Source organism: Aspergillus lucknowensis (assembly GCF_044049455.1).
Source record: "Aspergillus lucknowensis strain CBS 449.75 chromosome Unknown BJX67scaffold_3, whole genome shotgun sequence".
NCBI lineage: Eukaryota > Fungi > Ascomycota > Eurotiomycetes > Eurotiales > Aspergillaceae > Aspergillus > Aspergillus lucknowensis.
The window spans coordinates 84,463-106,419 of NW_027263547.1; the positions used below are offsets into that span (position 1 = coordinate 84,463).

Genomic DNA, 21,957 nt, shown 5'->3' on the forward strand with positions numbered 1-21,957 from the left:
CCCCCCCCCCCCCCCCAACCCTCTGCTCTGTATTTACACTCTTTTTTCCTGGCTGAACAATTTTGCTAACTTGGTAGGTATCTTGTCGCCGCAACCACGATCTGGTCCGGGTTGAGCTACGTTTTCTCCAAGGACGCAGTCAAGATCCTTTCGAAGGAGGAAGTCCAGAAGCGGATTGCCAGAGCTGCAGGGAAAAAGAGCCCTTGAAGCTGTCTTGTCATCCACGTGTACGGAAATTGAGCGCTTCATCTGTTTGCTTTTGCTTTTGCATCAATCATATCGTTTGATCTGTCCAAGAAATGCTAGACCGAGATTAGTAAAACCTGCCGCCTCTTCTCGACGGACGAGTCCGTGTTCCACAAGCTTCGGGGCTGAGGATAGGGTGGGATCCTCGCGGTGCGGTGAGCGCGGCACAATCAAAACGCATACTGTGTACACGATGGATCCAATAATCGTGGCGATAGAGAGCTGAGACGGTGCTTGGGGGAAGCACGTTTACCAAGACAGGCCGCCATTTGACCTGTGTTTTACGTATCGACGTCGATAATCAGACCGCCCGGAATTCCGAGTCGCGAAACCACAGACAGGAGACCAAAAAAAGTTACGTGTGACGAGTAATCTGCGCTGGACGCACGTAATTCCTTCTGGAGGTGAGACTATGAGTCAGATAAGCGTGCAGATAAACTTCGAGCGAGTCAAGCACAAGCCACCGCGTGGACGGATGGTCGGTTCGGAGTTCAGGGCGACGGGCTGCCGTGAAAACTGCAGGAGACATGGTACTCGCCTGACACAGGGTTCCAACCCACTTTGGGTTGCCTGATCAGTCATATTTCGTGCTGACGATTGGGCCGTGAAACGTGTTTGGGGGTGCTTCAGGCTGGAGTTAACGGTCTCGGCGTCAGCAGGGGTGAACGAGATGGAGAAAAAGTTTGCAGGTTTGTAGGGTTTGCAGGGGTTGTGGGTTTGCTGGTTGAACGATTCATGAGATTCTGGAACCAAAGGCCCAGAGATCGTCTGAACTTCGGAGACTTTTGGGTTGATGATCGGATGGATTATTCAGATTTCCGCCTCGATTGATAAGTTAATTTCATGACATGTCGCGCAAGCGCAGATGTGCGGGGGGCGTGCTCGTCCATCCGGGCTCATTCATTGCGGCTTGTTTCAGTTCTATCATCGTGGATGTTGATTCCATCATTATAATTCTGAGTCGAAGGCGCGTTGTCACATCAAGGCCAGTGCTGGAAATAAACGCCGAATGCTTATCTCCGCCTCAGGCCAACCAGCGGCCGGCGGTTTGGCTCCTTTTCAGAAATTTTCTGCCTCTGCTGGGGAACTGGCCAATCACCGCCTGCATGGCATCCTGAGTCATGCCCTTTGCCTGCAAAGCTCCACTGTTTCATCGCCCAGACCATGGAAATTGCTTCAGACTCATTCTGTCTCTTTCGACAGCCCTGTTTCTTTGACTTTCCCGAGCCACCTTCGCTCGGCGAGGGCTCTGAGAGCTTCCCGATCCGAGAGAAGAGCTCTCTCCTCCGGCCACATCCTGACAAATCCGAGTTGTTGCTGACCTCCCCGGAGTTAGTAATGCAGACACCCCCTGCCCAATATAACCACGATGGAATTTCTCCCTTCCTATTTATTGCGCTTTGCGATTTCTTTCTTTGTTTCTTTCTGTCCTCCGCGTGGGTATCGCTGGACCATCTCCACTTTGAAACCCTTCCCCCTTTCTCAATTGCACTTTGTTGTTGTATATATCGAGCGCCACGCACTATACATAATAGTCACGCCTTTTTTCTCCAACCCTTTGTCTCCCGTTAAATTTATCCATAATACATTGGCCGCACTTAATCCAACTTCAGCAGCTTCAACAGCGTGGCCGCCATGGCCGACAAGGCTTACGCCGAGGGCTTGACCGATGTACCAAAAGTCCCAGACGAGGCCCCTTCGGATTCTACGATGGTCTCGCTCTCAGGCAGTGACTCCGATGCCTCAGCCGAGGGCCAGTGGGGGGAGCAGGGGACGGAGCCCGTCTCTCGCCGCGGCGCCATGGAAGACTATGAAGGGATGCGCAGGGAATTAACGCGGCTGAGTCTGCAACGAACGAAATCTACCACCAAGGATGCTCACCGGATGCGATCCCGGCAAAGCCAACCCCACGACCCGGAAAAGGCTCTCGATGAGGAGGAGCTTGAGAGGGAAGAAGACGGGTTCGGCAGCTTCGATCTCACTGACTTCCTGATGGGTGGCCACCTGGAGCGGCGAACTACTGCTGGCGATCCTGCGAAGAAGGTGGGCGTCGTCTTCAAAAATCTGACGGTCAAGGGCGTCGAGACTGGCGCCTCGTTCGTTCGATCTCTCCCTGACGCTGTTATTGGCACGTTTGGACCCGATCTTTACAACATTGTTTGTCGATTCGTCCCCCAGCTGCGATTCGGAAAGAAGCCACCCGTGCGCGATCTGATCCATGATTTCACGGGTGCTGTCCGCGAGGGTGAGATGATGCTGGTGCTAGGCCGTCCTGGAGCTGGGTGTTCGACTTTCCTTAAGGCAATCGCGAATGACCGCGGTTCTTTTGCCGCTGTCGAGGGCGAAGTCAGCTATGGTGGTATCAGCGCCGCAGAACAGGATAAGCACTTCCGTGGCGAGGTCATCTACAACCAGGAAGATGACCAACATTTCCCCAATCTGACTGTCTGGCAAACACTCAAGTTCTCCCTCATCAACAAGACAAGGAAGCACGACAAGGAAAGCATACCGGTTATCATCGATGCCCTCCTGAAGATGTTCGGCATTTCCCATACGGAGAACACCGTCGTGGGTAACGAGTTTGTGCGTGGAGTTTCTGGTGGAGAGAGAAAGCGTGTCAGTATCGCGGAGACTCTCGCTACCAAGTCCTCTGTCGTTTGCTGGGACAATTCAACTCGCGGGCTCGATGCGTCGACTGCTCTTGACTATGTAAGTTTTACAATTCTACTCGCTTGCCCTTTCTCTGGTCGACGAGTGTCGGTTGATAGAAAGGATCGTTCGGGCACCAGCTAACAATGGCTTTAGGCCAAATCCCTTCGTATCATGACCGACGTCAGCAAGCGCACGACGCTGGTAACTCTCTATCAGGCGGGTGAAAGCATCTACGAGCTCATGGACAAGGTGATGGTTGTCGACTCTGGCCGCATGCTTTTCCAGGGCCCTGCCCATCTCGCTCGGCAATACTTTGTGAACCTTGGCTTCCACTGCCCGGAACAGTCCACAACGGCTGATTTTCTCACATCACTGTGTGACCCCATTGCTCGTCAATTCCAGCCCGGCCGTGAGGCGTCCACGCCCAAGACCCCCGAGCAGCTCGAGGCCGTGTTCCGGCAAAGCGATTTCTACAAGGGCATCGGGGCGGAGGTTGAGACCTACGAGAAGCGTCTCCACGACACCAATTGTGAAGACACGCAGGTCTTCCAAAAAAGCGTCCGCCAGTCGAAGAGTAAAACTGTTTCTAAGAATTCTCCCTACACTGTTTCCTTTGCTCGACAGGTCGCAGCTTGCGTCCGCCGCGAGTTCTGGCTGCTTTGGGGCGACAAGACCTCTCTCTACACCAAGTACTTCATCATCATCTCTAACGCTCTGATCTTCGGATCCTTGTTCTATGGCCAATCGATGAACACTTACGGGGCTTTCCCTCGCGGGGGTACGCTCTTTCTTTCGGTTGTGTTTCTTGGTTGGCTGCAGCTGACTGAGTTAATGCCGGCTGTCTCGGGACGAGCCGTCGTTGCGCGGCACAAGGACTACGCTTTCTACCGGCCGTCCGCTGTTGCAATTGCTCGTGTGGTAGTTGATTTCCCGGCAATTTTCTGCATGACCGTGCCGTTTAGCATCATTGTATACTTCCTCGCTGGCCTTGACGTTACTGCCTCCAAGTTCTGGATTTACTTTCTGTTCGTCTACACCACTACGCTCTGCCTCACCGCTATGTACCGCATGTTCGCTGCGCTGTCGCCGACCATCGATGACGCAGTCCGTTTTGCCGGTATTGCTTTGAACGTCCTGGCTCTATTCGTCGGTTATGTTATCCCGAAGCAGGGACTTATTGACGGCTCGATCTGGTTCGGCTGGTTGTTCTATGTCAATCCGCTGTCTTACAGTTATGAGGCTGTTCTAAGTAACGAGTTCTCCGGCCGTGTCATGGAGTGTGATCCTTCAATGCTGGTTCCTCAAGGCCCTGGTGTCGATCCACGGTATCAAGGCTGCGCCCTGGCTGGATCTCAACTCGACTCGACGGACGTTGCGGGAAGCGATTACCTATTTGCTTCATTCCAATTCACGCGCAGCCACCTCTGGCGCAACTTTGGTGTTGTCATCGCTTTCACTGTGCTGTATATATTGATCACAGTGTTCGCGACTGAGACCCTCCCTTTCGTTGGCGGCGGTGGCGGCGCCTTGGTCTTCAAGAAATCTAGGCGGGTCAAGCAGATCAAAGCCGTTGCGGAAAAGCCCAATGATGAGGAAAAGGTCCAGTCCGGGGATAGCTCGCTGACACAGTCTGGCTCTGACAACTATGCCGGTTTCAACCGCATCTCGTCGAGCGAGCGAGTCTTCACATGGAACAACGTTGAATACACGGTGCCTTACGGAAACGGAACACGAAAGCTCCTGAACGGTGTCAGTGGCTACGCAAAGCCGGGAGTTATGATTGCACTTATGGGTGCTTCCGGTGCGGGAAAAACTACTTTGCTGAATACTCTGGCTCAGCGCCAGACAATGGGCGTAGTCAGTGGAGACATGCTTGTTGATGGTCGTTCCCTTGGAGCGGATTTCCAAAGAGGCACAGGTTTCTGCGAACAGATGGATCTGCATGACAACACGGCTACCATCCGAGAGGCTCTTGAGTTTTCGGCTCTGCTGCGCCAAGATAGGAGCATCCCCCGTCAGGAGAAGATTGCGTACGTCAACCAGATTATCGATCTCTTGGAACTGAATGAGATCCAGGATGCCATCGTCGGATCGCTTAATGTCGAGCAGAGAAAGCGTGTCACTATTGGTGTGGAATTAGCTGCGAAGCCTAGCCTTCTGCTCTTCCTGGACGAGCCTACGTCTGGTCTTGACAGCCAGGCTGCCTTCTCGATCGTGCGGTTCCTGAGGAAGCTTTCCCAAGCTGGGCAGGCGATCTTGTGCACAATCCACCAGCCCTCTTCCATGCTTATCCAACAGTTCGACATGATTCTCGCCTTGAACCCCGGCGGCAACACCTTTTACTTTGGCCCTGTGGGACACGAGGGCAGCGACGTGATCAAGTACTTTGCTGACCGTGGTGCGGTCTGCCCGCCAGCGAAGAATGTCGCCGAGTTCATCTTGGAGACTGCCGCCAAACCAATGAAGCGCGATGGTAAGACCATCGACTGGAACGAGGAATGGCGCACCTCTGAGCAGCACAAGAAGATCCTGGAGGAAATCGACCAAATCCACGAAGTTCGACGCAACGCGGTAACCGCAGAAGACCAAGGGCCCCAGTATGAATTCGCAGCTTCAACCATTACCCAGTGTGTCCTCCTCACTAAGCGCGTCTTCACCCAATACTGGCGCGACCCATCCTACTACTACGGGAAGCTCTTCACCAGCGTTATCATCGGTATCTTCAACGGATTTACCTTCTGGAATCTCGACAATTCAATCCTCTCAATGCAAAACCGCATGTTCTCCCTCTTCCTCGTCATCCTCCTCCCCCCGATCTTCCTCAACTCCATCCTCCCCAAATTCTACATGAACCGCGCCCTCTGGGAAGCCCGCGAATACCCCTCCCGCATCTATGGCTGGGTCGCCTTCTGCACAGCTAACGTCCTCGGCGAAATCCCCATGGCCATCGTCTCCTCCGTCGTCTACTTCCTCCTCTGGTACTTCGCCGTCGGCTTCCCCACGGACGCCTCCGCCTCAGGTTACGTCTTCCTGATGACAATGCTCTTCTTCCTCTTCCAAGCATCCTGGGGCCAATGGATTTGCGCCTTCGCCCCTTCCTTTACCGTCATCTCCAACATCCTCCCCTTCTTCTTCGTCGTAACCGGCCTCTTCAACGGTGTCGTCCGGCCCTACGACGATTACCCCGTCTTCTGGAAATACTGGATGTACTACGTCAACCCCGTGACCTGGTGGATTCGCGGCGCGATTTCCGCAATCTTCCCGTCCGTCGAGATCGCCTGTGCTCCCTCGGAAGCCACTCACTTCAACCCACCTCCAGGCTCGACATGTTCGGACTACGCGTCTAACTTCGTCAACAACGTTGCCGGTGTCGGACGCCTCGTTAACCCAAGCGCCACCTCGGACTGCCAGTACTGCCCCTACGCCGACGGCGCGGAGTACATGCACACGCTGAATGTCAAGGATAACGATAAGTGGCGGTCCTTCGGGATTTATCTGGCCTTCGTGATTGTGAACTGGCTTCTGGTTTATTTCTTCATCTATACAGTCCGTGTGAAGAGGTGGTCGTTTGGTATGGGATATCTGTTTTCCGGCTTGGGGTTTGTTCTCTCGTCCGCGAAGAAGGTTTTCACGAGGGGTGGGAAGAATTAATCGCCTGGCTTCCTTCGCTCTCTGAAGATTAAATTCGAGAGATTTGAAAAGTGGATGATTTGATCTATGATTTGTGAATACTTTCTCATTTTTTTTATTTGGTTCCTGGTGTTGTATGCATATATAGACAGGTTTGATCTTGGTTACTTTGCACATAGCACTAGACATTTGGCACCGAGTATCTATCCTTGGTGCTACTAATAATTTTTTTCTTTCAATTTGAATTTCGTTTTATCCTACCAATAGTATAATTCAAATTGTTCGGGTATAGAGTATCTAGGTGCCATCCATCTCCATGAAATACCACGGCTGCCGAGACCCATCATACCGAGGCCCTGGTAAACGCATTGGGACGGGGACAGTCCCCTTGAAAATATCCAGGAGGTGCGCATTCTCTTCTATCTTCCGTCCCCCCATTCCCTTGTGTGTTTTAGTCTTATCCAGAGCTCCCTTCTCGGCGCTACCGACGGACGCCTCTGGGCGCACCTTCTGCTCAATGACTGGGACCACGACACCGCACTCCCAATTCCGGCAGTTGAGCTTTGGTTGTTTCGTTGTGCGGTCGTGAACGAGACGGCCCCTGTCGCAGAGTAAGAAGAGTTAGTATGTGTTAATTTTCATTGAGAGAGAGAGACGCGGTTGGGGGGAAGGCACCAAGCACTCTCGGAAAGATTCGCACTTCCGACGTACGCCCACCCGGGGCATTCGGATCCGTCTGGGAGGCGAATCGGTTCGTCCGGTTGGACGTAGAGAATCTGCGCTCGCACGTCTCTTGTTAGCGTCTATTCGAACCCATCTGGATCTCCCCGACGACACAGCGGAGCAGGTAGATAGAACAAGGTAAGGACTGCTTACCTTGTTATGCATCACCAACCCCTGCCTCACACTAACACAATCCCTCAATACGTGCGCAGGAAACTTCCCATTCTCAAACCACCGCGACTGGAAGCAGATCGTGCCTGCGGCATTGGGGCCACCCTTGGATTTTAGAACTGTCTCCTGGGAGGGAAAGTAGACTCTCATTCTGTCTTTCCATTCATCACCCGTGACCGCATGGATCAGACGGCGCGGGTCGATGGGGTGTTTTGCAGGGAGAGTTTTGGCGGTTCGGAGGGTTAGTTCGATTAGGCCGGTGTCTCCTGTTAAATAGGCTTGAGTGAGTTGGGAGCGGCTGGGGGAGGGTTGGGGAAGGAGAGTGTGACCTTGTGCTGCGAGGTAGATGCATTTCATGAAATCGGGGGTAAGGGAACCGAGGGATGAGGTCTAGTGCTTGTATTAGCCTACCTGCATGTATCTCTAAGGGCGACCCGAAATACGTACCACGAAATCAAGATTTATCGGTTTGTCAACTTTCAGACCTAGAGATTTTAGCGAACGGCCTAATCCGCAGTACCCGGTTTGTTTCCAAGAAGATCCTGAATGCGACCCGCCACTGGATTGTAGTATTAGCGAGTGGTCGGGAAACGGGGTGTAGATAGACACACATAGTATGGACAAACGCAAATCGCGCCGTGTTACTGAAATCAAAGCTCTCTAGCTTCGCAATGATGTTATCATGCAATGTAGTAGCCTGGAGGAAGTAGACGAGGTCGGCATAGAAGTTCGTTTTCGAGTCACTTATTGGAGTCTCGGCGTCTTTCTTTGGGAGATCGATGAGGAAAACATTCTAATGTTATCAGTTTGGCCGAGCTATCAGATGAAGGATGGGCGAGGCGTACATTTTCCATAACACCCCCTGACTCTCCCCAGTCGTATGGGACGAGATTGGCGGTTGGAACAACAATTCGGAGGTATTTGGGGTGAAAAAGGAGCATGAGTTTGGAGTGCATGCAGTTGACTTGGCCGTCCATTGGTGGAAAGCATAGACGGATGTTTGTCATTGATGCTGTTTCCGATTCATATTGTCGTTTCTTATCGAGTCAGTAACGCGGGTCAAGGATTGACTTGTCGTATAAGGAGAAAAGTGAATAGGGTAAAGTAGGTGGAATATTGGGATACGTACTGTGGCATCATCCTTTGCCTGCATTACCATTATGAACCGTGTAGACCTTATGTCAAGCTTTGAGAAAAGCCAGTCCATGTCCCACATGAACGAGCTCAGGACTGCTAGTTCGAGATCTGACTTTTGGAGAACCTCCTCTATCTTGATATCTTCTGTTGTCTTGTGACAACCAAACGCAAATGTCTTTTTGACGGTTCCATCTGGGAATTGAATAGATGGAACAGATGATGGTGTTGAGACATTCCTCAGCTGCTCACTACTCGGACCCTGCTGAGGTTCAATCCGCGGCTGCTTCACCTCCCGGTGATCAACGGCAGGACTCTCCTCAGCCTTCCTTTTAGCAAGACGGGCGAGGCGCTCCTCCTCCATCTTCTTCCGGTCTAGACCAAGGAAGCCTGGCCCGCCGTTCTTCGGCTCGGCCTGGCTCTCAACCGGGTTCTGTTCAGAAGAGGGTGCTGAGTTTGGCTTTGACTTCGGCCCATCCTGGCCATTCACCGCTTGTAAAGACAACGCGATAGCCCTTCGTAGATCCTCGTCATTGTCTTCTGCGTCGTCGAGAATGCTAACCTCTCGGCTTGTCTCAGAGCCAATGACTGAGTTGGATTTGGGAAAGACGGGAATCATATCGTCGTCGTCGTCACCTTCGGTATCTCCGGTCAGATCGACGATCGAATTTCCATGGCCGTCAATTTTGTTCTGATTTGTGGACCGGACGTCATTCAGGGAAGCAGCAATAGCTGCTCTGAGGTCCTCATCGTCGGAGTCCGAGTCCATTTTGGCCGGTTGTCCTTAGAATAAGAGGATTCTTGAGGGAGAAGATCTATTATCGGAGACAAAAATGTGGGAGTAGCGTAGCATGTATATTGACGATGTGTTATGAGATCTTCAATCATATGATACCAGTCGTGGGTTGCGGCTCCCTGGTGTGGTTGCTGTGCTGCCGTGATGCTGTTTACAATCGCGAAAAGTACAACTCCACTGGCACGAATACGGCCCTATCCATCGGGCCGGAGTGAGCTGGTAAACAACCACAGGAAAAGAGCCGATCTGGAGTTGTATCGCAGAGTAATATTCACCAACGTGTCGGAAGCAACTGAGCAGGTCGAAGAGACAAACCCCTACCGTAACACGTGACTGCGTTGGCACCTAAGGCTTCCAAGACAGGTCAGGCGAGAAAGTGTCGATTCGAGAATCGAGTGAATTTTGAAAGAAAAATGGCACTGGATGGGAGATTCTAGGCGTCCTACCTGAAAGAATGAGGGTAGAATACTCTGGGCTCGTGCGACGGAGAATTGACACCCTCAGCCGCACTGCACCTGGATAGGTTGGATGGGACCCGGGAGATATCTTTATTACTGATTTTACAAAGAGGGGGAAATGTCCCTATGTTTCTTATGGCTTTCAGGAGTTGGGAGTGAAAGAACATGTCCAACAAAGTGTCACTGTGTGTTTGTTTCACATCAACCAAAACGGGCAAAAGACTACTTCATAGACCTTCTCTTCCTAACTGAGCTTCTGAGCACACGAGCGATTATGAGCGCAGGACACAAACACTTCTTCGGTTTAATTTCCACTCCCATTCTTTGGTTTTGAACTCCCTGATTCCTGATTAGATTCGAGGATTTGACCCCAGACCTGAGACCAAACCAGCAGGATGAATCTCGATACTGGAAAAGTAGAGGCTGCCCAGAGCCCCGTTGACTGCACGCCGGCCCGGCCTTACAACCGCCTTGATCCGAATAATCCGGGGTGAGTCGATTGTAGATGACGAGTGGCAGTGTTGCTGACTATCTGGAAACTGTAGAATTGCGATCCGTTTCTTCAAGGCTGTCTATGATGACTCGGGCCTATGCATCCATCACTTCGAAGACCGCAGCGAGCAACCTAGCTATCATGATAAGATATTTGCGGAAGGCCAAAAGATAGTACGGGGGCCTATCAAAAACGGAGATAGGCGCATGCGTTGCTATCTGTTCCGTCTTCCCCTCCACCTAAGATGCCGGATTTATGAAGAGCTATTCAAGCACGACGGGAGCCCACTGGAAATCGGGAGGCTTAAACGCACCGGCGTGGCAAAGCTGGCAATTCTTAGAGTATCGCATGCAATCTATCACGAGGCCTCGATAGCTCTGTACCACTCTTTGAGTTACCGCAGGCTGTTCCTTAGAACATATGGCGCTTTCTCCGCAAACCTTCTTCAACGTTTTCCCAGGCCCTTGCCGTGCTGTGGCAATAGACAGTACAATTGGGTTAGACACCCCTGCCGCAGCCACAGAATTGCATGGTATCGGCCGCTTGGATCGATCTTATTGTTACTTGGAGCGGCGGACTTGAAAACTGCGTTGCAGCGCCGGTGGTCGTTTATGGAGTTTATTGACGCTTTGGCAAGGGATGAACCAATCCATGTCTATAACTTGACCATTGTTGTCACCGATCACTGGAAGGGGGCTGACTTTGGCGAGAGACATTTGATCAAAGCTCTTTTCAGTGGAGCATTCGAGTTTCTCGGCAAGCTGAACTTCAGAGGGTTTACTGAACAGGAGCGGGACCTCCTTCGCAAGCTTATCCACGGCTTGAAACTCCCAAATCTGAAAATAGAAAGGGATAAGCAAAAGATTCAGGGACCGGGATTCTGTGTCTGGGTTTGTAAGTCGTTCTCTCCCAATCGCTCTCTTATTTGCTAGATGCATTGAAGAACAAGATCGATGATGGCGAAGAAAACGTCTCTGTCGGCTTCGACTGTTTCCAGCCCTAGCCCAACGACTAGCAGGCGGCTTTCATGTGGTGCTTTGGTCACAATGGCGCTTGCTATCTGACGAGCATAGAGCTGACCGACGACTTCATGTCCAGGAGCACGACCCCCAAGAACCGAGGTAGCAGTCAAGTTACTCAGCGGAAGAAGGCCATCATTTTCAGAATTGAGGATTGTATGAAGGCCTTCTGTGCCAGGATTCTTGTTTACAAGCGGAACATGAAGCTGAGGTGGTTAGCGCGAGCACCGGTTTTTGTATTGGGATACGCACCCAGTGGCCAAGCCGGCCCTTTTGAGATATGGTAATCAGGATCCTGTCGCTGAATTTGACGGTCATGACTTCTGTGTGGATTCCCTTGACATCTCCAGATCCTTGCTTGGTAGTTGCGGGGAAAGGAAGGTCTAGAGGTTCCTGGAGAGAGTTTAGGTTGAGAGCATCTGCCATGGTTGCACTGTATGTAACAATTGCAAGAATTAGAGAGTTTTATTGTCTTCCAGAGCGGATCTCAACATTAGTACAGCACCAGATAATTGGAATGCGGGGATACAAATGCGGCCAAAGGAAGAAACAGCTGGGCGGTGAGAGAAAGATGCTACTCTGACAGCAGAATCTTACCGCCTCTCGAAATTTTCGAGAACTCGCTCAATATCTCCACGAAGTCATTGAACCCTGAACCAGCTTGTCTTGGTTGCGGGTTGTCTTCGGAGGCCGATAAAGGTGGCACAATGCCGAAATTTGTACCCCGACAAAGGAAACAGAAGCATCGTCAACAGCAGGCGACAAATGCCGCCGTCGACTCCAACGCGGGGGAGATATTGCCTCTGTCGAAGAGCGAGAAGGAGGCTCGGAAACAAAAACTGCGCGACGAATTGAAGGCGCAACACCCGAAGATCTCCGCTAAGAAGCAGAAGCGATTAGACAAATACATTGTATGTTTATTTTGTGGAACACATCAATTCCGATTCTGATGCTGTACAGGAAAATAAACTCAAGAAAGAAGAGAACATCGAGCTTTTGAAAAAGCTTTCACAGTCGAAGGTCGAAGTCGCTGGTCTTCAAAGCTCCAAAGACCTTGGAACCGGAAAACGCAAGAGGGAAGATGATGGCGAAGCCCCCAGGCACGCAGTAGACGCGACGGACGAACATCACAATGTGCCAGATTGGTCTAGCGACGAGTCGGACGATGATTTGCGCCATGTCGGTGCTAACGCAAGCTCCGCGGACCAAACAGCGCCGACTACGATAACTGGAATCGGGCTGAAACGCCCACTCGAGCTCGGCCCGGACGGATTTCCTATCCTCAAAAGGCGAAAACGGGTGCCGAAAGCGAAGCTAAAAGCCACCGCGGACGAGATTCCCTGGGAAGGATTTGACGAGGAGAACGCAAAAGGCGAGGAAGACAACCAAGTGGACGAATCGGGAAGTGAAGCATTCGAAGGCCAGTCAGGCTCTGAAGAGGCTTCAGAAGACTCCTCAAGTCACGGAGACGACGACGAGGAGGACAATGACAGTGACAGTGACAGCGACGGGGATGAGGATAGTGATGAGGAGGAGGAGGAGGAGGAGGAGGAGGAGGACAGTGAAGATGATGATGCGGATAAAGACAATAATAGTGATGGGCGCATCAAACCCCGACAATCGGCTTTCAAATCATGGGCAAGACAGCAGATAAATGAAGCTGTTGGGTTCAAGCCTGCGTCTGGCCCAGTAACCTCAGAAATACAGCCAACCATACCCGTATCAAACCTGCCGGTCAGGAATACAGCTGCGGAAGAAGAACCACTACCATTAGAGCTTCAGGTGACAAAAGGCAACCCTTATCGAAAAGCCTTCAGCGTCCAGGTCAACCGTCCCGAAGAAGTGCAGGAAGCACGGCTCAAACTGCCTGTTGTTGGAGAAGAACAGAAGATTATGGAAGCCATCCATAACAACTCGGCAATCGTGATCTGGGGAGCCACTGGTAGTGGAAAGACGACACAACTTCCGCAATTTCTGTTTGAAGCTGGCCATGGTAATCCTGAGAGTGGAAATCCTGGCATGATTGGTGTTACCCAGCCCCGTCGGGTCGCCGCAGTGAGTATGGCGAAACGCGTGGCCGATGAACTTGGGCAGTTCTCGGATCAAGTCTCCTACCAGATCCGGTTCGAGAGCACAGCCACGAGTAAAACGGCTATCAAATTCATGACCGACGGTATTCTCATCCGAGAGATTGCCGATGATTTTTCTCTCAGCAAATACTCCATCATTGTGATCGATGAAGCTCACGAGCGGAGTGTTAATACCGACATCCTCATTGGCATGGTTAGCCGTATAGTTGACCTGCGCAAGGCCATGGCTGAAGAGGACCCCTCAGTCAAACCGCTGAAACTCGTCGTTATGTCCGCTACCCTACGCATCTCTGATTTCACGCAAAACCCTACCCTCTTTCGACAAGGACCACCCCCACTAGTCCAGGCAGAGGGCCGCCAATACCCTGTCACAGTTCACTTTGCTAGGCGGACGCATCGAGATTATGTCGAAGAGGCATATAGGAAGGTGTCTAGGGGCCACCGTAAATTGCCTCCGGGGGGAATGCTTGTGTTCTTGACCGGTCAAAACGAGATTAGACATCTCTCCAAACGTTTGAAGCAGGCCTTCAAACCAACACAACGCGGCGAGATAGCTCACGCTAAAGTTCAGATATCTGCAAATGATGCGCCATTAGAAACAGAGGACCTAGAGATAGGCGAAGCTGATATCTCCAATACTGCTGATGTCGAGGACGACGATAGCGATCTCGAGATCACGGGTCTCGACGACCCCGAGGAAGATGAAGAGTTCAACATAGGAGAGGGCGAGGAGGCGATGGACGTGTCTACGAAGGTTCACGTATTGCCGCTGTACTCTCAATTGCCCACAAAAGAACAACTTCGAGTATTCGAGCCGCCTCCGGAAGGCTCTCGCCTCATCGTTTTAGCAACAAACGTTGCTGAAACGAGTCTTACAATCCCGGGCATCAAATATGTCTTTGATTGCGGTCGAGCAAAGGAAAAGCAGTATGACTTAGAAACAGGCGTGCAGAAATTCCAAATCGACTGGATCAGCAAGGCCAGCGCCAACCAGCGGGCAGGACGTGCTGGTAGAACAGGTCCTGGTCACTGCTACCGACTGTACTCATCCGCTATATATGAAGGCGAATTCGCCGAATACACAGATCCTGAGATCTTGCGGACACCCATTGAGGGTGTCGTCCTGCAGATGAAGAGCATGGGCCTTCACAACGTCATCAATTTCCCATTCCCAACCCCGCCTAGTCGTCAGGGTCTCGCGAAGGCCGAGAAGCTCCTCAAGAATCTAGGCGCTCTCTCTTCCGACGGCAAGATCACTCCAATAGGTAAAAGCCTGTCGACATATCCTCTCTCGCCCAGATTCGGCAAGATGCTCTACGTCGGCCATCAGCACGGCTGCATGCCCTATGTCATCTCGCTGGTCGCCGCTCTAGCCGTAGGAGATTTATTCATCCCCGAGAACCAAATCGACCCTACCCCAGGCAAAGAATCAATGGATGGGGGAGTCTATAGGAACTCAGATCGTCTCGAGGATACTGTTCGAGAAAAACGCCACAAAGACTACGCCCGCGCCCACCGGCTCTTCGCTAAGCACGACGACTCCTCCGACGCTCTCAAGTATCTCTCCTCTATCTGTGCCTATGGCTACGCCTCGGACGGTGAAGTATTCTGTGAGAAGATGTTCCTTCGCGCAAAGGCACTCAAAGAGGCCACTCAACTCCGCCGCCAACTTACCGACATCGTCCGAACCAATAATCCCGGTCTCGTTGAAGCGTACCAAGCCCAACTCCCCGAACCAACTGAGAAACAAGTCAAGGCGCTCAAACAAATAGTAACAGCGGGATTTATTGACAACATTGCCATCCGTGCGGACCTCGCACCCGTCCCGCCAGAGATGGAACGCGCTCCAAAGCGCGCAATTGATGTCCCCTACCTCACCCTCTTCCGATCCCGCGAGGGCCCAGCTAAAGAAGTGAACGAGCGGGCTGTCTTCATCCATCCCTCATCTGTTCTTGCGCGGTTCTCGCCGAAGGGTATGCCACAGTACATCATCTACTCGCATCTCCAGCAATCTGCGCCGTCAGTCGTGGCAGGTGATGTTCCGAAGATACGGATGTACCCCCTCGTCACGCCGAGTGGGCCCCAGATTTCGGCATTGGCGCGGGGCACACCGCTGATTGAGTACGGCAAGCCGATTGGGAAGATCGAGCAGCTTCAGGGCGTGCCTGAGCGAAGGGCTTGCTATGTGATCCCGTCACTGGTGGGTGAAGTCGGGAGCACTGGGTGGCCGTTGCCGGCGAAGCATGTCATTCAGAGGAAGGATCCGAAGGAGGGATGGGTTATTGAGAAGTTCACATCATAGAATAATACCCTTGGGGCATATCATGTCATGTCATGTCATATACATCGATAAAACTCATTAAAACCTTTTCCACGTATGCTTCCGAAACACCCCAACGCCCAACCCGCAAAGAAAAGCACCAGCATCTCAATCCCGTTCCCTCTCACGCTCCATTTCCCTCTCCCTCCTCCTCTCAACTTCCCCCCTCGCACTCCTCTTCGGCCCAGGCCCGAAACTCCCCCCCTCCTCCCGAATCCCCAATGCCCTCCTTAACCGCTCGCTCTCCCGGATCTTCGCTTCCGCAGCCTCGTGAACCTGATACGCCTTAAACCCCCTCCCTCCCTTCTTCACATCTCTCACACCCCTCCCATTCTCCCTCCCCTCCTCCATCTCCCTCAACAACCGCTCCCGCAACCTCTCACACCTCTCCTCAATCTCATCCTCACTCAACACCGTCCCCTCCCTTTTCCCCTCCTCAATATTTTCATTCTCCTCCTCCAACCGATCCCGCTCCTCCAAAACCTTAACCTCAATCTCTCTCTTCATCTCATGCTCCAGAATCTTCTGGTCCGGCTGCCGCTGCTTAAACGCCCCTCCTCCGAATCCGTTATCATCTCTCGAAGACGGCGGCGGATACGGAGCTCCGGACCCGAAATTGCGCGGTTTCAGGAACGCGTGGTTTTTCTGCACGTAGCCTGAAGTGCCGCTCCCGCGCGGGGTGGAGAGGCCGACGTTTGAGGACATCGTTTCGGTTTGATTTTTTTGTGGAATTGTTTTTTTCTTGTCTTCCCTTCTTTTGTTGACCGGGGTGTGTCGGTTGTGTTTCGGTTGCGACTTTTGATGGATGGTAATTTGCGGTACAATAAGATACGGCACGATGGATGAGATGTAGTCCGTGAGTTGTGGGGTAGGCGTGAAAGGGAGGCGTGGTGGTCGACGAGGTTGAGCCGGAGTTGGAATGGGAGGTGCCAGACCTCTGGTGTCACGTGCGGCGTGTCATGTTTAGTCCATGGATGGACCTCCGCCTGGCGCGTGGCATCGAACACTCCCAGTAGGTGATCAAGAGCTTGCATAGGCCTTGGATTACTGTGGGCCTATAGAGGAGAGCTTCCGTGGTTAAGTTGTAGTATTAATACCTAATGAACGCCATCAAGTATCTAGACAGCCTCACTACATACATCACGAAGCAAATCCATCCTAGTCCTATGAAGTTATTAGCAATCACTTTTCATCCAGCTGGCAGTCGTCTCAGTCTCGTTATCTGCAGATCGCTCCCTATGTTCAAAGGTTCCCGTTTTGTAAGCCCGCGAGGTAGTTGGTGTCAAGCGCAGTATTTCCCATCCCTTGTTCGCCATGTAGGACGCCGGCCCGCCATATGTGGACAGAAAGAAAAGCAGAACCATTGACAGCTATGGGACGTATCCTCATCTTCCGTAACATAAATCAATGAACAAGAAAGGAACAGAAGCATCCACAATTAAAAAACGGTATTTGGGTCGAGCAAGTATAACCGAAGGGAAAAAATAAACCTCAAGATGTACTCCGGCCATGCCCATGTCTTCATACTTGCGCCATCAAGCCGTGTTCGAAAATAAAGGGGAATTATCCCTTTATGTGCCCATAGGAATAATGAAATAAGCAATCTGCACAAGAATAAAAATATGTTGGTAGAAAATGGTGCCAGACAGCTTATGCCTGGCTGTCAGTTGGCGGAGGTGTTGGGGGAGTGTCCACGAAGCAATCCTCTACCGAACGCTTCGGTGGCTGCGGTGAGGATTTGTGCGAATTGGGAGGTGTGGTAGAAGAATGGTTCGAAGCGGGAACGGCGACATTCGGAGCCGTGCTCGATTCGTCGAGAAGCTTCTCAAAGGCTTGAATTTGCTTGCCACCACTCTGCCTCTTCATCCTTGCCACCAGAGGTTTGAGGCGCTCTACGAGCTCGACCCGTTCCTCTCCCGCCACGTGGTTACAGATCTTCTCTATGGGAGTCGTCAGGACATGATAGTAAAGGAAGAAAAAGGGGTGGTGGGGTAACTCACGAACGACATAGTTTCCGTACTGGTCTCCCACCAGATCGTCGAGCACTGATCGGCCGTCCTGCATCTCAGTTGTCAACCTGCCAATGATTTCTCGGCTTTGGGCGACGTTTCCGAACTCGATGCTCTTCTCAACGACGTTGCTAGCAAACTTGTGCCTTGAATACGACAGAAGTTTCTGCATGACAACTTCAATCATGATAGACCGATCCGCTTCTTCACCGTGCTGAATAACGTGTTGGATAACGTAGTTTCCAAACTGATCTTCAATGAGCCTAGCGGTACAAGCATGAAGCTCGGTGAGTAACGATCTGCGGTCGTCTTCTTCACAGTATTCCAGCATCCGCTGGATGACTCGACACCCGTAAGAATGCATCGCTTGCTTCTCTACCTGACCTTTAAAGGCCTCTACAACAAACTTCGTGTACTGAGTGGGCACCCTCTCGATGGCTTTTTGGATCACGTGGTTACCGTTGTTGTCCGAGACACAGTCGAGGACGCGCTCTTCCAACTCTTTCACCAGCAAAGCTTGCTGGTCAACAAGAACGTGCTCTAGGGCCTATGCGCGGTTAGCTTATGTCGGGGTCAAGGCTGAAGAGGGCATTGTACCTTCTGGACCACACGGCACCCATAAGGTGCCGTAGACAAAGAGTACACATGGCCCTTCATATGATTGGCAAGAATCCTCTTCTGTGACTGATTGCCATGTTCGAAGAGTTTCTGAATGACATAATTGCCAAAGATATCCTGAGCGAGCTGAAGAGTGTTGGGTTGAATTTCATTAAACACCCGCTCTTTGTCGTCACTGTTGGCCGACTCCAACCTGGTCTGGAGGAATCGAGATCCGTGCTGGTCCCCAGTGAACTCGCAGACGCTGCCAAAGATGTCCTGATATCGTCAGTGCTAAAACAATAACGAAAGGAAGTTGAGGGAAGAGACGTACCTTGAGCTCAAATTTCCTAGTCTTGTGGTGATTTTTAAATTCTGTCAGAACGGGGCCATGGGGTGACTCCTGGGGGGTTATATTTTCACGCGGTGGCCGTCGGTACGCAAGAGCCGGGTTTATCTGCACAGCATGCGGGTAGACGTTTGCTACAAGCGCAGATGAGTTATAAACGAACCCCTGGTTTTGGAGAGTGTTAGGAGGTTGTTGGTTTGGACCCAGGGAATGGAACTCCCGCACTCTACTCTGCATCATCGCAGCTTGGTTGTGCGATACATTGTTGGAGATGAAGCCATTTCGGCGCCGGGCGGTATTAGGAGGGTTAAGACGAGCGGTATAGAAAGCACCATCCATTGGAGCATACTCAGTGGGCGGAACGAGATCAGACTCGCTGAGACGCGATGATCGCACTGGTTGATATCCTGCTTGATATTCCGGACCCATAACTTCGTTTGCGAAGCTTTGCTGCATCGCATGCTGAATCGCTTGGTAGCTAGCTGGGTCGCTAGGATTGGGATGCCCCAGTCTGTTCAGCGAGGAGTCCAAAGATGCATGAGAAACAATTGGGGGACGACTCGTGGCGTGATGCGACTCGCCCATTTGAAGTCTTTCCATGCCTGCTTCCAAGTCCTCAAACTGACGCTCTGAATGGAATGAGGGATATGAATTATGGCCCAACCGCTGTGGAGCAAAGGAAGCCGAGTTGTGTGAGGTATGGGTGAATCCATTGCGAGAGATCCGCTGCGAGGGCATATTCATTGATCCGGCTTCCTCAGACCTAGTATTCTGCAGACGATCTGCGAACCCTGATTGGGTCTGGAAACCCGTCGCAGCTGGGCTCCCAGAGAAGTTGAGCTGTCTCCTATCGTCAGTCGTGAGTATGCCGTAGCTGCTCACAGCATTTCCTTCTCCAGATGGGGAGACCCGTTCTGAACCGGAGTCTAAATAATTCAGCTGTCCAGTGCCAGCTGATCTTGTCAAATAGGCCGCTGCTGCATCATTACCGTTGGGAAGAGAGAAGACGCTTGGATCGGCAGAGCGACCTTGCACCGGAGATGTGGCTATTCCGTTGGTTTGCGTTCGCGATAGCCAAGGAACATTTCGGCGACTGTTGTTCCACCCGTCAGATTCTGAGGAGGCTAATAGTGAGCTAGAGCCAGCCCTTCCCTCCAGAGCAGTACGTGAGAGTTGGTCTATTAAAGATGAGCCCCATTAGTAGACCGCGGACAACCGCAAAGAGAGCCCGACTACATACCTGTATCAGAGTCCCACAGGCTCCTCATATTCCAGTTTGAATCGCGGCCCAGCCCACTGCCAATATTTCCGTGGGTGCCCTGTGATCTTTCACTGATTGATGGGGCCATACTGGTAATTCCGTTCGATTGTGCCTACGTGGAGGTTAGCTCGCTATGGAGACAAGACCACTGAGCGTATATACTCACGAGTCTTGAATGTGCTGACATGGACGTCATTACAGCTTTGGTTGTCGAGAATATTACCGATGATATATCCACACAGTGAGATATTTGTGACCAATTCTGAGAGTACAGACTCCGTATTGTGTTCCCGAACAAGTCTATTTCGTTCCTGAGCTGGATACGGTGGTGGTATATTATGTGTAAAGCACGAGATCCCTGCAAATACACCGAGCAGCACGAGGGTCAGTCTTACAACAAGCACGATTCAGTCAGTGGGAGGCGTGACGCGCCCCAAAGGAGGGAAGAGAACTCACCAAAGGACGGGTCTCAGGCGAAGGGGGCAGAGACGACGGAGCAGAAAACGGCCAAAGAAGAAGCTATGAGGGTACAGCCAAGCAGTGTCCGATGGGGATTGAAGGGGGACGGAAGGGAGGAGGAGTGGCAGGCGGAAAAAAAGAGGTGAAAAATGTTAAACGGACCAGTATAAACGTGAGAGAAACGCAAGGCAATGACAATCTCTCCCTTTCCGTTTGTCTGCCTGGATCTCAGCAAGTAGCCGTGGACCGATATTCCTGTCGAAAGTAGACGGCGACGTTACCACGCTCTGTGCATGCCCAGCAAGCTCGGATTTCGCAGGACGGTCTCATGTGCCTCTCGTGGGCTTGTGGAGAAAATGGGAGCAGTGGGAAAAAATGATCCCCCTTCTGGTTTAATCGGCAAGCGTTGGAAGCTTAGAATGAGTCGTAGCGGCAAGGGGAACAAGGGGGAAGAGCCGAGTGAAATTGCAGCTGGTATGAAAGGAGAATGTGCTTGTTGCGCAAATCGAGAGGGGATCCGACGTGATTAGTGGAGCATCGAAGAGTGGGAATGTGGGCGAGAGGCCAGGCACGGCATTAACGTCAAGCAGCTGTGACACAGGCGAAATCAAGCATGACACCCAGAACGGTTGAAGCTGATAGATGGAGCTCTGATCGCAGGTCGCCCGCCGGAGCTGCACGTCTTGAGGGAGGGATGGAAACGGTCGGGGAGCCGAGATATGTGTAAGAATATTCGAAGTAACAGGTAGATGACGGTGGAAGCGAGGGCGAGGCAGGGCGTGGAGAGCAGGGTAAAAAGTCGAGGCGGAGGTAATGGTAGCACAGAGGCAGCGATAAAAAAAGAGGCCGATGTTGAGAAAAGATTGGAGAAGAAGAAAACGACGAGGAAACTGCAAACGGTAAAAGAAAGAGACTACTAGAAGGATTAATATGTGAAATAGAAGAAAAAGAAACGAAGAAGATCTTTTGACAGCTGGAGGAACGGTGGATGGGTGATGGCGATGGAATGGGGAGGGAAAACGGATGGATAGATAAGCTGTTGGGCCTGAGCTGGAAAAATGGTTTTCACTGGAAGGCCAAGCTTGTCTCCATCGCTGCTGCCACAGTCGAGACTCCTCCGCCCAGAACCGCCAGAAATCTAATTTCAACCTTCTCTCGCGCTTCCATGACTGCGAACCCTCTTGTTTTCTTTCCATTTGGATTCCCGACCACTAATTCTGTCGACTAACTCTCGTGAGGACGCGAGTGTTGGCAGAGATGAGCCATGGATGCCTGCGCTTGCGTCACCAACATGGACCAACCCCAACCCCAACCCCAACACCCCCCCAAAAGTTAGCCTTTAGCGAAAGGTATATATATGATCTTTCATAACAACATCGCTCCCAGAGTTTAGCTGGCCTTCATGACACCCTCCGCACGAGATATCCGCCTCCAGTCCGTGGAGACGGGTCCTTCAAGACCCTTCCACGTTGAGGCTCTCATTTACCAGTTCCGTGCTAGCTTAGGTTGGGGGAGCTCAAGTCCGGTCAGCTGGGTCCACTAAATTAGCT

The 21,957-nt window shown here is 51.8% G+C and overlaps 8 protein-coding genes across 8 annotated transcripts in view; 4 read left to right on the plus strand and 4 right to left on the minus strand.

The window, feature by feature from the left end:
• BJX67DRAFT_377100 (cardiolipin synthase) overlaps positions 1-207 on the plus strand; it is a gene marked incomplete at both ends in the record, with an annotated part of 1,364 nt that extends 1,157 nt beyond the window's left edge. The window contains one exon of the mRNA XM_071032025.1: positions 78-207. Within this exon, the coding sequence (XP_070890299.1) occupies positions 78-207 (130 nt within the window). The remainder of the gene's footprint in view (positions 1-77) is intronic.
• A 993-nt stretch (positions 208-1,200) lies between these two features.
• On the plus strand, positions 1,201-6,755 carry atrF (ABC drug exporter AtrF). Its single transcript, XM_071027962.1, has 2 exons — positions 1,201-2,955; positions 3,052-6,755. The coding sequence occupies exons 1-2, from the start codon at positions 1,882-1,884 to the stop codon at positions 6,547-6,549; spliced, it is 4,572 nt and encodes a 1,523-aa protein (XP_070890300.1). The 5' UTR covers positions 1,201-1,881; the 3' UTR covers positions 6,550-6,755.
• On the minus strand, positions 6,756-9,896 carry BJX67DRAFT_341980 (uncharacterized protein). Its single transcript, XM_071027963.1, has 7 exons — positions 8,552-9,896; positions 8,268-8,459; positions 8,034-8,215; positions 7,870-7,981; positions 7,405-7,812; positions 7,204-7,304; positions 6,756-7,129 (listed from the first exon to the last, which is right to left on the minus strand). The coding sequence occupies exons 1-7, from the start codon at positions 9,323-9,325 to the stop codon at positions 6,826-6,828; spliced, it is 2,073 nt and encodes a 690-aa protein (XP_070890301.1). The 5' UTR covers positions 9,326-9,896; the 3' UTR covers positions 6,756-6,825.
• Positions 9,897-9,910: 14 nt separating this feature from the next.
• BJX67DRAFT_341983 (uncharacterized protein) lies at positions 9,911-11,825 on the plus strand. The gene has a single exon (XM_071027964.1). It carries the CDS (start codon positions 10,510-10,512, stop codon positions 11,233-11,235), a length of 726 nt encoding a protein of 241 aa, XP_070890302.1. The 5' UTR covers positions 9,911-10,509; the 3' UTR covers positions 11,236-11,825.
• Positions 11,350-11,825, minus strand: BJX67DRAFT_159295 (uncharacterized protein). Its single transcript, XM_071024915.1, has one exon. It carries the CDS (start codon positions 11,746-11,748, stop codon positions 11,464-11,466), a length of 285 nt encoding a protein of 94 aa, XP_070890303.1. The 5' UTR covers positions 11,749-11,825; the 3' UTR covers positions 11,350-11,463.
• Positions 11,826-11,951: 126 nt separating this feature from the next.
• BJX67DRAFT_389027 (ATP-dependent RNA helicase ECM16) lies at positions 11,952-15,777 on the plus strand. The gene is made up of 2 exons (XM_071034438.1): positions 11,952-12,233; positions 12,283-15,777. Exons 1-2 carry the CDS (start codon positions 12,030-12,032, stop codon positions 15,712-15,714), a joined length of 3,636 nt encoding a protein of 1,211 aa, XP_070890304.1. The 5' UTR covers positions 11,952-12,029; the 3' UTR covers positions 15,715-15,777.
• On the minus strand, positions 15,778-16,672 carry cwc21 (U2-type spliceosomal complex subunit CWC21). The gene has a single exon (XM_071024917.1). It carries the CDS (start codon positions 16,435-16,437, stop codon positions 15,841-15,843), a length of 597 nt encoding a protein of 198 aa, XP_070890305.1. The 5' UTR covers positions 16,438-16,672; the 3' UTR covers positions 15,778-15,840.
• Positions 16,673-17,240: 568 nt separating this feature from the next.
• Positions 17,241-20,520, minus strand: BJX67DRAFT_159318 (mRNA-binding protein PUF3). The gene is made up of 7 exons (XM_071024916.1): positions 20,405-20,520; positions 20,115-20,306; positions 19,928-20,060; positions 18,673-19,865; positions 18,339-18,617; positions 17,733-18,288; positions 17,241-17,672 (listed from the first exon to the last, which is right to left on the minus strand). The coding sequence occupies exons 2-7, from the start codon at positions 20,142-20,144 to the stop codon at positions 17,383-17,385; spliced, it is 2,481 nt and encodes an 826-aa protein (XP_070890306.1). The 5' UTR covers positions 20,145-20,306; positions 20,405-20,520; the 3' UTR covers positions 17,241-17,382.
• Positions 20,521-21,957: the final 1,437 nt, after the last annotated feature.

Bases quoted from the DNA above. Each gene is read 5' to 3' on its own strand.
- atrF (XM_071027962.1), top strand. From the start codon at position 1,882: ATGGCCGACAAGGCTTACGCCGAGGGCTTGACCGATGTACCAAAAGTC. The intron at 2,956-3,051 runs GTAAGTTTTACA...CAATGGCTTTAG, and splicing joins CGTCGACTGCTCTTGACTAT to GCCAAATCCCTTCGTATCAT.
- BJX67DRAFT_341980 (XM_071027963.1), bottom strand. From the start codon at position 9,325: ATGGACTCGGACTCCGACGATGAGGACCTCAGAGCAGCTATTGCTGCT. The intron at 7,982-8,033 runs GTGTGTCTATCT...ACTACAATCCAG, and splicing joins TTTGCGTTTGTCCATACTAT to TGGCGGGTCGCATTCAGGAT. The intron at 7,813-7,869 runs GTACGTATTTCG...TACAAGCACTAG, and splicing joins CGATAAATCTTGATTTCGTG to ACCTCATCCCTCGGTTCCCT.
- BJX67DRAFT_341983 (XM_071027964.1), top strand. From the start codon at position 10,510: ATGCGTTGCTATCTGTTCCGTCTTCCCCTCCACCTAAGATGCCGGATT.
- BJX67DRAFT_159295 (XM_071024915.1), bottom strand. From the start codon at position 11,748: ATGGCAGATGCTCTCAACCTAAACTCTCTCCAGGAACCTCTAGACCTT.
- BJX67DRAFT_389027 (XM_071034438.1), top strand. From the start codon at position 12,030: ATGCCGAAATTTGTACCCCGACAAAGGAAACAGAAGCATCGTCAACAG. The intron at 12,234-12,282 runs GTATGTTTATTT...GATGCTGTACAG, and splicing joins AGCGATTAGACAAATACATT to GAAAATAAACTCAAGAAAGA.
- cwc21 (XM_071024917.1), bottom strand. From the start codon at position 16,437: ATGTCCTCAAACGTCGGCCTCTCCACCCCGCGCGGGAGCGGCACTTCA.
- BJX67DRAFT_159318 (XM_071024916.1), bottom strand. From the start codon at position 20,144: ATGACGTCCATGTCAGCACATTCAAGACTC. The intron at 19,866-19,927 runs GTATGTAGTCGG...CATCTTTAATAG, and splicing joins CCTGTGGGACTCTGATACAG to ACCAACTCTCACGTACTGCT. The intron at 18,618-18,672 runs GTACGTCTCTTC...TGACGATATCAG, and splicing joins CTAGGAAATTTGAGCTCAAG to GACATCTTTGGCAGCGTCTG.